Source organism: Pseudophryne corroboree, chromosome 7 (genome assembly GCF_028390025.1).
Source record: "Pseudophryne corroboree isolate aPseCor3 chromosome 7, aPseCor3.hap2, whole genome shotgun sequence".
In the NCBI taxonomy this organism is placed as follows: Eukaryota; Metazoa; Chordata; class Amphibia; order Anura; family Myobatrachidae; genus Pseudophryne; species Pseudophryne corroboree.
The window spans coordinates 341,250,611-341,265,934 of NC_086450.1; the positions used below are offsets into that span (position 1 = coordinate 341,250,611).

The following is a 15,324-nucleotide window of genomic DNA, read 5'->3' on the forward strand; positions in this document are numbered from 1 at the left end:
ATGTATAGGGAAATTAAACACAAGATGAAATAAAATATGGTATTGCCGCTTGATGAATATCCTAAAAATAAAAAAAAAAAGTCTTGTGAGAAAAGGAGTGTCTTTGTTCCAGATATATAGGAGTCAGTCTTTATCTGAAGGGATTTCCTTTCCCCTCAGTGTGAGTCTAAACAGTGTGCCCAGAGGCGGTTCTTTGGTCAATAATTGATCGTAGGTGGAGGTCGTGTTCTGGGAGGCCGGCGTCCCGGCCTGCCAGGTGCAACTTACCCTCACGATGTGATGTTTAGTTCTCTTTGTTCACTCTGTGGTGAGTGATGATGTGGCCACTTGCGCTGTTTCCGCTGTATCCGTCCCCGGTGGTGTTCCTCAGCAGACAGGGCTGGAAGCCTTCCTGGCTCTGCTGCTAGGCTGCCGGGTCCCGCCGGAAGCCGCACTGAACAACCGGAAGTTGCGTTGCCGCAACGCTCAGCTTCTTCCTATGTCCTGTGCGGTCTCAACGGCCGCTCCACTCGCCGGCCGGCGAGGAGTCTTGTGGATGTAGTTTGCGGTGATGTGCTGGCAAGCTTGAGGTGTCTGCATGGAAACAGATCCATGCAGACACCTCAAGCTTGCCAGCACATCACCGCAAACTACATCCACAAGACTCCTCGCCGGCTGGCGAGTGGAGCGGCCGTTGAGACCGCACAGGACATAGGAAGAAGCTGAGCGTTGCGGCAACGCAACTTCCGGTTGTTCAGTGCGGCTTCCGGTGGGACCCGGCAGCCTAGCAGCAGAGCCAGGAAGGCTTCCAGCCCTGTCTGCTGAGGAACACCACCGGGGACGGATACAGTGGAAACAGTGCAAGTGGCCACATCATCACTCACCACAGAGTGAACAAAGAGAACTAAACATCACATCGTGAGGGTAAGTTGCACCTGGCAGGCCGGGACGCCGGCCTCCCAGAACACGACCTCCACCTACGATCAATTATTGACCAAAGAACCGCCTCTGGGCACACTGTTTAGACTCACACTGAGGGGAAAGGAAATCCCTTCAGATAAAGACTGACTCCTATATATCTGGAACAAAGACACTCCTTTTCTCACAAGACTTTTTTTTTTTATTTTTAGGATATTCATCAAGCGGCAATACCATATTTTATTTCATCTTGTGTTTAATTTTCCTATACATCGGATGTTCACACAATATGCATGTTATTATAAGTAGAGATGAGCGGGTTCGGTTCCTCGGAATCCGAACCCGCCCGAACTTCAGGTTTTTTTACACGGGTCCGAGCGACTCGGATCTTCCAGCCTTGCTCGGTTAACCCAAGCGCGCCCGAACGTCATCATCACGCTGTCGGATTCTCGCGAGGCTCGGATTCTATCGCGAGACTCGGATTCTATATAAGGAGCCGCGCGTCGCCGCCATTTTCACACGTGCATTGAGATTCATAGGGAGAGGACGTGGCTGGCGTCCTCTCCGTTTATAGAGATTCGAGAAGAGAGTGAGACAGAGAGAGACACAGTAGTAATTTTGGGGAGCATTAGGAGGAGTACTACTACTACTAGTACTTGCTGAAGTGATAGAGATAGTGTGACTGTATTATCTGACTTGTGGGGGAGACACTGACAGTGGGGAGCAGTTAGAGTCTGAGAGCAGGACTCAGGACTCAGGAGTACATATAACGTACAGTTCACACTTTTGCTGCCAGAGTGCCACACTGCCATTGTTTGTGACCACACTGACCACCAGTATAATATATATTGTGATTGTCTGCTTAGGACTCAGGAGTACTACTTGCAAGTTGCTGATAGTGTGACCAGTGACCTGACCACCAGTTTAATAATCACCACCAGTTTATGAGTTTAATATATATATATATATATAATTGTATATAATATATATATAATATTGTATACCACCTAGCACCTACCCGTGTTTTTTTTTTTTTTTCTTTCTTCTTTATACATACTACTATAGTAGCTTACTGTAGCAGTCTGCGGTGCTGCTGAGCTGACAGTGTCCAGCAGGTCCGTCATCAGTCATTACATAATAAATATATATACCTGTCCGGCTGCAGTACTAGTGATATTATATATACATATATATTGATTTCATCTCATTATCATCCAGTCTATATTATCAGCAGACACAGTACGTTAGTCCACGGCTGTAGCTACCTCTGTGTCGGCACTCGGCAGTCCATCCATAATTGTATACCACCTACCCGTGGTTTTTTTTTTTCTTTCTTCTTTATACATACTACTATAGTAGCTTACTGTAGCAGTCTGCGGTGCTGCTGAGCTGACAGTGTCCAGCAGGTCCGTCATCAGTCATTACATAATAAATATATATACCTGTCCGGCTGCAGTACTAGTGATATTATATATACATATATATTGATTTCATCTCATTATCATCCAGTCTATATTATCAGCAGACACAGTACGTTAGTCCACGGCTGTAGCTACCTCTGTGTCGGCACTCGGCAGTCCATCCATAATTGTATACCACCTACCCGTGGTTTTTTTTTTCTTTCTTCTTTATACATACTACTATAGTAGCTTACTGTAGCAGTCTGCGGTGCTGCTGAGCTGACAGTGTCCAGCAGGTCCGTCATCAGTCATTACATAATAAATATATATACCTGTCCGGCTGCAGTACTAGTGATATTATATATACATATATATTGATTTCATCTCATTATCATCCAGTCTATATTATCAGCAGACACAGTACGGTAGTCCACGGCTGTAGCTACCTCTGTGTCGGCACTCGGCAGTCCATCCATAATTGTATACCACCTACCCGTGTTTTTTTTTTTTTCTTTCTTCTTTATACATACTACTATAGTAGCTTACTGTAGCAGTCTGCGGTGCTGCTGAGCTGACAGTGTCCAGCAGGTCCATCATCAGTCATTACATAATAAATATATATACCTGTCCGGCTGCAGTACTAGTGATATTATATATACATATATATTGATTTCATCTCATTATCATCCAGTCTATATTAGCAGCAGACACAGTACGGTAGTCCACGGCTGTAGCTACCTCTGTGTCGGCACTCGGCAGTCCATCCATAAGTATACTAGTATCCATCCATCTCCATTGTTTACCTGAGGTGCCTTTTAGTTGTGCCTATTAAAATATGGAGAACAAAAATGTTGAGGTTCCAAAATTAGGGAAAGATCAAGATCCACTTCCACCTCGTGCTGAAGCTGCTGCCACTAGTCATGGCCGAGACGATGAAATGCCAGCAACGTCGTCTGCCAAGGCCTATGCCCAATGTCATAGTACAGAGCATGTAAAATCCAAAACACCAAATATCAGTAAAAAAAGGACTCCAAAATCTAAAATAAAATTGTCGGAGGAGAAGCGTAAACTTGCCAATATGCCATTTACCACACGGAGTGGCAAGGAACGGCTGAGGCCCTGGCCTATGTTCATGGCTAGTGGTTCAGCTTCACATGAGGATGGAAGCACTCAGCCTCTTGCTAGAAAAATGAAAAGACTCAAGCTGGCAAAAGCACCGCAAAGAACTGTGCGTTCTTCGAAATCCCAAATCCACAAGGAGAGTCCAATTGTGTCGGTTGCGATGCCTGACCTTCCCAACACTGGACGTGAAGAGCATGCGCCTTCCACCATTTGCACGCCCCCTGCAAGTGCTGGAAGGAGCACCCGCAGTCCAGTTCCTGATAGTCAGATTGAAGATGTCAGTGTTGAAGTACACCAGGATGAGGAGGATATGGGTGTTGCTGGCGCTGGGGAGGAAATTGACAAGGAGGATTCTGATGGTGAGGTGGTTTGTTTAAGTCAGGCACCCGGGGAGACACCTGTTGTCCGTGGGAGGAATATGGCCGTTGACATGCCTGGTGAAAATACCAAAAAAATCAGCTCTTCGGTGTGGAAGTATTTCAACAGAAATGCGGACAACATTTGTCAAGCCGTGTGTTGCCTTTGTCAAGCTGTAATAAGTAGGGGTAAGGACGTTAACCACCTCGGAACATCCTCCCTTATACGTCACCTGCAGCGCATTCATAATAAGTCAGTGACAAGTTCAAAAACTTTGGGCGACAGCGGAAGCAGTCCACTGACCAGTAAATCCCTTCCTCTTGTAACCAAGCTCACGCAAACCACCCCACCAACTCCCTCAGTGTCAATTTCCTCCTTCCCCAGGAATGCCAATAGTCCTGCAGGCCATGTCACTGGCAATTCTGACGAGTCCTCTCCTGCCTGGGATTCCTCCGATGCATCCATGCGTGTAACGCCTACTGCTGCTGGCGCTGCTGTTGTTGCTGCTGGGAGTCGATGGTCATCCCAGAGGGGAAGTCGTACTCGTAAGCCCACTTTTACTACTTCCACCAAGCAATTGACTGTCCAACAGTCCTTTGCGAGGAAGATGAAATATCACAGCAGTCATCCTGCTGCAAAGCGGATAACTGAGGCCTTGGCATCCTGGGTGGTGAGAAACGTGGTTCCGGTATCCATCATTACTGCAGAGCCAACTAGAGACTTGTTGGAGGTACTGTGTCCCCGGTACCAAATACCATCTAGGTTCCATTTCTCTAGGCAGGCGATACCGAAAATGTACACAGACCTCAGAAAAAGAGTCACCAGTGTCCTAAAAAATGCAGCTGTACCCAATGTCCACTTAACCACGGACATGTGGACAAGTGGAGCAGGGCAGGGTCAGGACTATATGACTGTGACAGCCCACTGGGTAGATGTATGGACTCCCGCCGCAAGAACAGCAGCGGCGGCACCAGTAGCAGCATCTCGCAAACGCCAACTCTTTCCTAGGCAGGCTACGCTTTGTATCACCGCTTTCCAGAATACGCACACAGCTGAAAACCTCTTACGGCAACTGAGGAAGATCATCGCGGAATGGCTTACCCCAATTGGACTCTCCTGTGGATTTGTGGCATCGGACAACGCCAGCAATATTGTGTGCGCATTAAATCTGGGCAAATTCCAGCACGTCCCATGTTTTGCACATACCTTGAATTTGGTGGTGCAGAATTTTTTAAAAAACGACAGGGGCGTGCAAGAGATGCTGTCGGTGGCCAGAAGAATTGCGGGACACTTTCGGCGTACAGGCACCACGTACAGAAGACTGGAGCAACACCAAAAACGCCTGAACCTGCCCTGCCATCATCTGAAGCAAGAAGTGGTAACGAGGTGGAATTCAACCCTATATATGCTTCAGAGGTTGGAGGAGCAGCAAAAGGCCATTCAAGCCTATACAATTCAGCACGATATAGGAGGTGGAATGCACCTGTCTCAAGCGCAGTGGAGAATGATTTCAACGTTGTGCAAGGTTCTGCTGCCCTTTGAACTTGCCACACGTGAAGTCAGTTCAGACACTGCCAGCCTGAGTCAGGTCATTCCCCTCATCAGGCTTTTGCAGAAGAAGCTGGAGACATTGAAGGAGGAGCTAACACGGAGCGATTCCGCTAGGCATGTGGGACTTGTGGATGGAGCCCTTAATTCGCTTAACAAGGATTCACGGGTGGTCAATCTGTTGAAATCAGAGCACTACATTTTGGCCACCGTGCTCGATCCTAGATTTAAAACCTACCTTGGATCTCTCTTTCCGGCAGACACAAGTCTGCTGGGGTTCAAAGACCTGCTGGTGAGAAAATTGTCAAGTCAAGCGAACGCGACCTGTCAACATCTCCTCCTTCACATTCTCCCGCAACTGGGGGTGCGAGGAAAAGGCTCAGAATTCCGAGCCCACCCGCTGGCGGTGATGCAGGGCAGTCTGGAGCGACTGCTGATGCTGACATCTGGTCCGGACTGAAGGACCTGTCAACGATTACGGACATGTCGTCTACTGTCACTGCATATGATTCTCTCCCCATTGAAAGAATGGTGGAGGATTATATGAGTGACCGCATCCAAGTAGGCACGTCACACAGTCCGTACTTATACTGGCAGGAAAAAGAGGCAATTTGGAGGCCCTTGCACAAACTGGCTTTATTCTACCTAAGTTGCCCTCCCACAAGTGTGTACTCTGAAAGAGTGTTTAGTGCCGCCGCTCACCTTGTCAGCAATCGGCGTACGAGGTTACTTCCAGAAAATGTGGAGAAGATGATGTTCATTAAAATGAATTATAATCAATTCCTCCGTGGAGACATTGACCAGCAGCAATTGCCTCCACAAAGTACACAGGGAGCTGAGATGGTGGATTCCAGTGGGGACGAATTGATAATCTGTGAGGAGGGGGATGTACACGGTGATATATCGGAGGATGATGATGAGGTAGACATCTTGCCTCTGTAGAGCCAGTTTGTGCAAGGAGAGATTAATTGCTTCTTTTTTGGTGGGGGTCCAAACCAACCCGTCATTTCAGTCACAGTCGTGTGGCAGACCCTGTCACTGAAATGATGGGTTGGTTAAAGTGTGCATGTCCTGTTTATACAACATAAGGGTGGGTGGGAGGGCCCAAGGACAATTCCATCTTGCACCTCTTTTTTCTTTAATTTTTCTTTGCGTCATGTGCTGTTTGGGGAGTGTTTTTTGGAAGGGCCATCCTGCGTGACACTGCAGTGCCACTCCTAGATGGGCCCGGTGTTTGTGTCGGCCACTAGGGTCGCTTATCTTACTCACACAGCTACCTCATTGCGCCTCTTTTTTTCTTTGCGTCATGTGCTGTTTGGGGAGTGTTTTTTGGAAGGGCCATCCTGCGTGACACTGCAGTGCCACTCCTAGATGGGCCCGGTGTTTGTGTCGGCCACTAGGGTCGCTTATCTTACTCACACAGCTACCTCATTGCGCCTCTTTTTTTCTTTGCGTTATGTGCTGTTTGGGGAGTGTTTTTTGGAAGGGCCATCCTGCGTGACACTGCAGTGCCACTCCTAGATGGGCCAGGTGTTTGTGTCGGCCACTAGGGTCGCTTAGCTTAGTCATCCAGCGACCTCGGTGCAAATTTTAGGACTAAAAATAATATTGTGAGGTGTGAGGTATTCAGAATAGACTGAAAATGAGTGGAAATTATGGTTTTTGAGGTTAATAATACTTTGGGATCAAAATGACCCCCAAATTCTATGATTTAAGCTGTTTTTTAGTGTTTTTTGAAAAAAACACCCGAATCCAAAACACACCCGAATCCGACAAAAAAAATTCGGTGAGGTTTTGCCAAAACGCGGTCGAACCCAAAACACGGCCGCGGAACCGAACCCAAAACCAAAACACAAAACCTGAAAAATTTCAAGTGCACATCTCTAATTATAAGGGCATTTATGTGTAATCACAATATCATCAATTATATATGAATTATTGTACCATCTGTTATACTAAGCATTGTGACTTATAAAGGTATTTACAGATCATAGAGATACATCATTTCTCACATACAAACACCAAATAGAGGGTGAGCGCAGGTAATACAGGTTGAGTATCCCTTATCCAAAATGCTTGGGACCGGAGGTATTTTGGATATGGGATTTTTCCGTATTTTGGAATAATTGCATACCATAATGAGATATCATGGCGATGGGACCCAAGTCTAAGTACAGAATGCATTTATGTTTCATATACACCTTATACACAAAGCTTGAAGGTCATTTTAGCCAATATTTTTATAACTTTGTGCATTAAACAAAGTGTGTCTACATTCACACAAATCATTTATGTTTCATATACAACTTATACACACAGCCTGCAGGTCATTTAATACAATATTTTTAATAACTTTGTGTATTAAACAAAGTTTGTGTACATTGAGCCATCAGAAAACAAAGGTTTCACTATCTCAGTCTCACTCAAAAAAGTCCGTATTTCGGAATATTCCGTATTTCGGAATATTTGGATATGGGATACTCAACCTGTATTCTGCTATACCCTTTATGTATTTATATGTTGGCAGTGTTTCCCTTTAAGTGTGTTTCCTGCATAAAAGTCTCTTGCTTCCAGTATATATTTCTAGAGAATCACATGAAGGAAATGCTTTCTGAGCCATTCCCAAGTTCTCAGCTCACCAAATTGCATCTTTGCAGGCCCTGGAAAGCACACTAAGAAGTTAGCTATTGAAACTATTTCATGTGGAAGGATTGCTAAGTAAATTCACAAAATGTCCATTCATCTCACTAAGATAGCGAATTAGTCAAGCATAAAATGTGGAAATCTGCACAGCTTTCTATACACAGACAGAATTTGTTCTCCTATAGTTGCCAAATGAAGATGCAATGCCTGACCCTGCAAGGTATTTAAGCTCACATGACTAAACAAGGAAAGAGGGCTCAACTTGTCTAGAATTATCTATATCCACTTTGTGGGAGGTGAACAGCTCAGAAAAAAAACAGTATATACCCTAAATTAAAATGAGATCACATATGAAGTTTTTATTTTATAGTAATTAACAAATATAAATGTAAAACCATAAGACCTCTGAAATGTAATATACATCTGTGTAATTGTACATAAATGACTGAAATAAACATTAATGATGTGGACACTCAAGGCATCTCTGATATAGTAGCTTGGATACATTTGGTAGTGTTAGGCTGAGTACATACTTGCCAATGTCTGTGACATCGGCAAGATCCCCCCGCAAACGGTATTGTTGAGTGACGGCATGCACCCACATCCAGGTGCATGCCGTCTCTTACAATATCTTTAGATTTCAAGTTGAAAACTAGAGATATTGTACCTCGTTAATGACCTGCAGGATCATTAACGATATAGGGTATACACACTTGCCGATATATATGATAAATCAGCGGTGGCCAACCTGTGGCTCTTGAGCCACATGCAGCTCTTTCTTTCTTCAAATGTGGCTCCTAACACACAAAGTCACATGACCACAACAGATCCGGTAACCACTGCTCACTAGAAAAACATGCAGCAGCACTACGGGGACTTAGACCTGAGGGAGCCAGATACTAGAGTTGAGACACCCACCAGCAAACAGAGGACACATAAGGGGCTGCTGCAGTGGCATGAATTGGGGGAAGCTGAAGCGACACATGAGGGTGCTGACTGTAGTGACAGGAGGATGCTGGCTGAAGTGACAAGAGGGTGCTGCCTGAAGTGACACGAGGGTGCTGGCTGGAGTGACAAGAGGGTGCTGGCTGGAGTGACAAGAGGGTGCTGGCTGGAGTGACACAGCAGGGTGCTGGGTGAAGTGACACATAGGGGAGCTGAAGTGTATTATGTGAATCTGGATTTTTCAATTTATTTTATGTGGATCTGGCTTTTACAATTATTTTATGTGGAAGTGGCTTTTTCAAAGTATTTTATGTTGGATCTGGCTTTTTCAATGTATTTTATACCAGGGGCGTGGCCTAGAAGGCACAAGGCCACACCCCATTTTTGCATGTGCGCCTTCGGCTCGATGTCGGCTCTTTGACGTACCTAACACATTTTTTGGGGCTCTTTGTCTCTGACTGGTTGGCCACCCCTGCGATAAATCATCCGATCCGCCGGTTCGGACGATATATTGGGTGCACATCAGCAAGTGTGTACCCAGCCTTAGACTGGAAATACAGTGCAATTAAAGCAACAACATTTTTTACCCAACTGGCCCTATAATGGTCAGATAGGCTTTGTGGCATCAAGAAGTGTTCTGGAATAAAAGGCATCATTCTGGTGTTTGTGAGTTTGTTTCCTGTATGGACATATTGGCCAGAGATCTAGCCTGAAGATTTGGTAGGGCCTCTGCAACCCCCACAGTACATTTCCAGAACTCTCTTGATCCCACTATATTATTCTATATCTTATATAAGGGATATAATTATATGACAATGAAGACCGGAGACTTGAGAACAGTAGGCTTATCGTTACTTCTGTGTACGGAATGGATCCAACATCAATTGAATACTGCCCAATTCAAGGACACCTTGATCAGGGCATTCATACTGGAGATCTAATTGGTACTGAAACATTCCATAAATCATCATTGCATCTAAAAGACCATGTCTCATTTTAGTTTACTATAACCTTGTAAAGCAGTATGTACATGTAATAAACATCACTCAGTAGAAAGCCATGTGACCTTATATCTTTCATCTTTATTTCCACAGGACGAATGACCAACTGGTGGCATTTCTCTCAAGATATCGAGATATGAACTTTTTGAAGTCACATGGGAGAGACAATGCAAGGTATTTTAAAAAGCTATCATACAGTATTCTGTAAATACCTAAAGCCCAGTGGCGCACAGAGGGGGGAATTCTGAGTACCCAGAAACCTTTCCCCTGATGGGCCACATTTTTGTTTTCTGAATTGTAGACAGCTTTGTCTTTGTCCCTGCACAATCCACGGATGCCCCCTTACACTATAATGCCGTGATTGGGGGCAGAGCTTAATGATGGGAGGTGCACAGCTTCGCCACCATCAGAGACCCACTGATACGTCTGTACCCTGGGCAAAGTGATTGTGCTATACTGGTCACCAACCAACTGCACATGCACGGAATGGATTGCAGGTGTTCTTCACTGTAAGAAGGGCACCAAAGAGAACATTGTATAACATTATAATATGTGTGATTGGTAAGAACGATTGAAGCTCCAAACTGTGTTAACATTTAAAATATATAAATAAATAAATGTATTAACTCTTCCAATCATTCTATCATTCTCCACTCAGTATGCTGGCAACTGGTGTCTCCATGTGCATTTGACATCATCAGCAATTAAATATCTCTAATCCAGTCACTCAAGTTGCTGAACACAAGGCTTACAGGCAGGGCTGCCATCAGAAATGATGGGGCCCAGGACTGACAAATGAGGCAGGTCCTCCTCACAAACACTGCCCAATTGCTCTATCCTGCATTCCCCAAATTTACATTTGTGGGAGGCAGCAGTGAGGACCGAGGACAGGGCCAGCTGCTTGCGCACCGGCACTCAGCCACCGCACGGAGGATCAAAGCCGAAGTGCTATTCTTACTACAGAGCCATCCGTGAGCCAATCGGAACCCATGGACCGGCAGCAAATCATAAGCTGCTATATGGCAGCTCCTAAATGGCTGCCGGTCCCAGAGCTTGGATTGGCTCACGGCCTGCATTTTAGTAAGAATAGCGCCGTGGCTCTGTCACTCTGAGGCTGCTGCCGGTGCGCAGGCAGGCAGCTGGCATGGTTCCCGATCCTAACTGCAGCTACCTGGGCCCCATCTCAGTCTGGGCCCGGGACTGGAGTCCCCACCGTCCCCCCTTGATGGCGGGCCTGCTTACAGGCATTTATAGCAAACATTTTATATTAACCTCTCTCCCCAATTTGTCCATTTGTAGTTTTTCAGAACTAGAGACTTATGTTTCAAAATCCTGCATGCAATAATTATTGAGACATGTATTCTATACCAATTTGCCTTTAAAAATAAAAAAAAGCTAGCAGAAAAACATAGAAGTGTAGCTCTCTAATTAATATTTCAGAGCGAGCAGATAAAAGAAGAACATAAAGGTGAAAATGGGCCTTCATCTCAGCAGGATCATCGCGATTTCCCGAGACATGGGATGCATTAACAGAAACCGCATACCTGGGTTAGCGGTGGTAGACTACTTGTTCTATAAGTTTTTTCTTCTTTCAGCCTCCCAGGTTATTAAAACCTTTAGTGAAATCATACTAGCTTTCCATCATTATAAGGTGGAACACTTTGTACCTTAATAGGAGCTAAGATAGCAGGAAAGACTATAGTCAAGCTATAAGATCTTCCATGGCAGGTGTCATTTTTTCGCTCTTAAAAGAGGATTGATAACTGGGAAAACATTAAAATGTAACATTTTACATGTATAGTCTAATCATTTGCCAGCATCGCAATATCTTACAGGTCCCCAGTGGCCTGCAATATGGGTAGGCTTTAATGAGAAAAATAACCGTAAAACAAGATGCAACCAATATAAACCAGCTGGGTACCTACAGTAAATTAGATCATCTACAGTGATTGTACTTCCAGGAATAGACAAATATGTTGGGACACATAACTTTGGGTCATATAAGACATCATTTCTAGACTGTATTCTGCATAATCTGTAATGATGAAATATTTAAGAGTTGCTTATTTTTGAGAGCAATTCTCTGCAGCAGGAAAGAAGGAGTATAACTGGGCAGCCGGTTTGCAAGGTCAGCCGGCTGTGGGGCATACGGATGCTACTCTAATGAGGAAATATTACAGAATGCAAACAAAGTAATTACACAGAAGGGATCCTCTTTGTGTTGTCTAGAAAGCTGTTGTATAAAGTTAAGTGAAAGAGCACAGGAGGACCTTAAGCATATTAGCCCGGCAATCAATGGGGTTTGGATACGCTGTGCAAAGCCAGATGATTCTGAATAGGACGAGTGACATTAAAGGCATGTTTCATTCTGATCTGAGATGAAGCTGTAGTATCCATTGTATAATCAATTACAACATGGAGAAAGATTCAAAGAATATAATTTATGTGGATGAAAATGACATTAACAGCTTTAAAGCAGTTTAGTGGTACAATAGAATTCAGTAGAGAATCCTGGAAAAGCTGTCTGTGTGATTGTGTTTTATGGTCAGTACTGAAGGCGCAGAATTATGACAGTGTCGTTTCTGAGAATCTAAGTACAAGAAAATGCAAAATAACAGAAAACCGTATGAAGATCTAGGCCAGGGGTGCTCTAACATGCGTCCCTCCAGTTGTTTTGGAACTATACATCCCAGCATGCCCTTCCACAGTTTTAGAATTGCCTAATAGCAAAACTGTGTCAGGGCATACTGGGATGTGTAGTTCCACAACAGCTGGAGGGATGCATGTAGAGTACTCATGGTCTAGGTGCTCAATAGATCCACAATGATCTATAGCTCACGGGATGCAGTACAAATGCCGCCTGTTGGGATCCCGGTGGTCAGGATGCTGATGCCGGAATTCCGTCAGCCAACGTTTTACCGGTGGCTGGCTTCCCGACACTCGCCCCTGGAATTCCCACTCGGTTTGTGTGTCCACGCCACCAACCGAGTGGGAATAAAATCCGTGGTGAGCGAAGCTCACCACCGGGCACAATGCGTGGTATTCCAGCAGACAGGTTGCCGCTGTCGGGATAATTACAGCCGGCATCCCGTCCGTCAGGTATTACATACCGGGATCCATAGCTCACCGATACTGTCTAACCATTGTCTACTGATGTGCATAAAGTGTAGGTGGGATTACTACCGCAGGGGAAAGAGAGAATGGAGTCTCAGGTGTGGTATGTGCAGTTGCGGATGGGAGAGTAAAATTGTTAAAATTATATACTGGCTATACCATTAAAAAGTATAATGTGTAAATACTCCCAGCACCGCAAATATGGTGACCACACTGTAGTGCTCCCAGTTGACTTTTTGCAACACAGAACCCCCAGTTCACATTATGCCACAGTATCCCCACTCTAATGATGTAACTAGCTATAGGGCATGCCTCTTGCTAATTTACTACTGCCCTCCTCTGCAATATGTTCCTCGCCAGTGGCTCACTGTACATTGAGGCTGCGAGTGATGTAGGTGACGTTAAGGGAGAATACAGATGTGTCCTCCTACATTTGTGCTGTAGCCACATTAAACAACCCTTCTAGGCATGACTCTGTAGAGCAGAGCGTCTTTATGTGCAACTTTTGCCATTTAAATGCATCTAAATCGCATTGCTATGTAAATAGGATGCACAAGCAGCTTATGCTGATTAAATTATATGTGGCATACCTATATTCTGTGTGTGACTGCGGCTGTATCTGCATACGAAATGCTATGTTACACTGTTTACATGGAAATCACTGTAATGTAGCATTTCGTATGCAGATACAGGTACAGTAAAACACCCTAAGGGGAACATATTCCTTAATACTTCTGTTAACTTAAAAATAAAGGGTCTAATTAATTTTTAGTTTTTTATTTACATCATGCATACTTACATGGATAGAAAATAACAGCGCAGACCCAGCATGTAGTGGGTGTAAGTCTGAATACTAGTGATGAATATTGCATGCTGGGTAATCAGGGCGTCCTGAACACATGCAGATGCACTGATAATCGCATAGAGGGGCTGATACTGTATATGCAATAGCATTATCTAGTAAGGAGGCTGCAGCTGGAGGACAGGACATAGATGCCTCCGAATCAGAATCAGGCCCAAAATATCATCACCCCCTAAAAAATAAGAGACTCCATTATTTAACATAATTTTGTTTTTAGATTATTATTATTTTGTGGACATTTGTGGGGTACCCTTTCGCTAGAGCAATTCTGTGTGCATTGAGACTTTTCTCCCTTCTCCATCTGTAGCACGCTCCTTAGGCTGGACAGAGTGAAAGCCTTGCTATATAGCAGATCTCTTCCCTTTTATGTAACATCTGCGTTTATTGTAAATATGACATTATGTATAATTAAGTGTAATTATGAGTGGAATAGCTCCTCTGTGTATGATATTTAATGCATTATCTGTGTTTAAAAATCAGTACAATTACTGTTATTTTCTTCCATTGTAGGCCATGTTCACTGAGGCGTAAAGTAACAGACACATTTTCAAAGAAATATTAAAGTGCTCATACCTAGGCTACAAGGGGAGGGTGCATATTATTACATGGAATAGGCTTTAAATTGACTAAATAATATGTTCCTATTCTTAGGGGTAAATTACGCAGCAGCTTACAAACAACACTTCTTGGCATGTTTGAACAGGAAGAAAACAAAACATTGAATAGCATTCCCACGTTACACTTTAAAGACATTGGACAATATCGCTACAGTATTTAATCTGTCCTGACCACTGGACAATGGTACACATTGTTATAGGATATTACACCAACACTACATGATATAACCAGAGGACATAATACAATCTGCAGTATACAGGGATAGGACATACCTCACAAGCACACCAATTGTAGTGGAACAGTCTTTATTTGGGTGTCTGTCCGGCTGTCACAGACGGGACTGATTTGTCTCAACCAACGAGCAGTTGGGAGGTACAGGAAGTTCTTTCAGAGCTGGTGTGTATAGCAAAGGTGCTATAAAAGGGTGCCGCATGCACCTGCCAGTGGTGCAGTAGGCAGTGAAAGGGTAGCTGGATGAGAATGGGAATGGGTAACTAGGCATGCCCCCTAGTGCGTGATCACATCCACTCCATAATTTGACCATGTACCTCCCGGTCTCAATCAGCTCATCTCCAATAATATAACAACTAGACATGATAGCAATACAAGTCTATTACACACTATACAGACACTGGCCACTAAACGTATGACATTACCACTGGACATGGGACCTGATTCCGAGTTCTGTTCATGAGGGGAGAGACATGCAGATTGACGATTATCTATGGGCCTTGAGTTGACGCCCATAGTTCCCCTCTTTCACTACCTGATTGACAGACGGCAGCGTTGAGGGGTCGGCAAGGGCAAGACCTGTTCT

The 15,324-nt window shown here is 44.4% G+C and overlaps 1 protein-coding gene across 2 annotated transcripts in view; it reads left to right on the forward strand.

The window, feature by feature from the left end:
* XYLT1 (xylosyltransferase 1) overlaps positions 1 to 15,324 on the forward strand; it is a 585,745-nt gene that overhangs the window by 476,471 nt on the left and 93,950 nt on the right. For both annotated transcript variants that reach the window (XM_063934388.1, XM_063934387.1), the window contains one exon: positions 10,007 to 10,087. In XM_063934388.1, the coding sequence (XP_063790458.1) occupies positions 10,007 to 10,087 (81 nt within the window). The remainder of the gene's footprint in view (positions 1 to 10,006; positions 10,088 to 15,324) is intronic.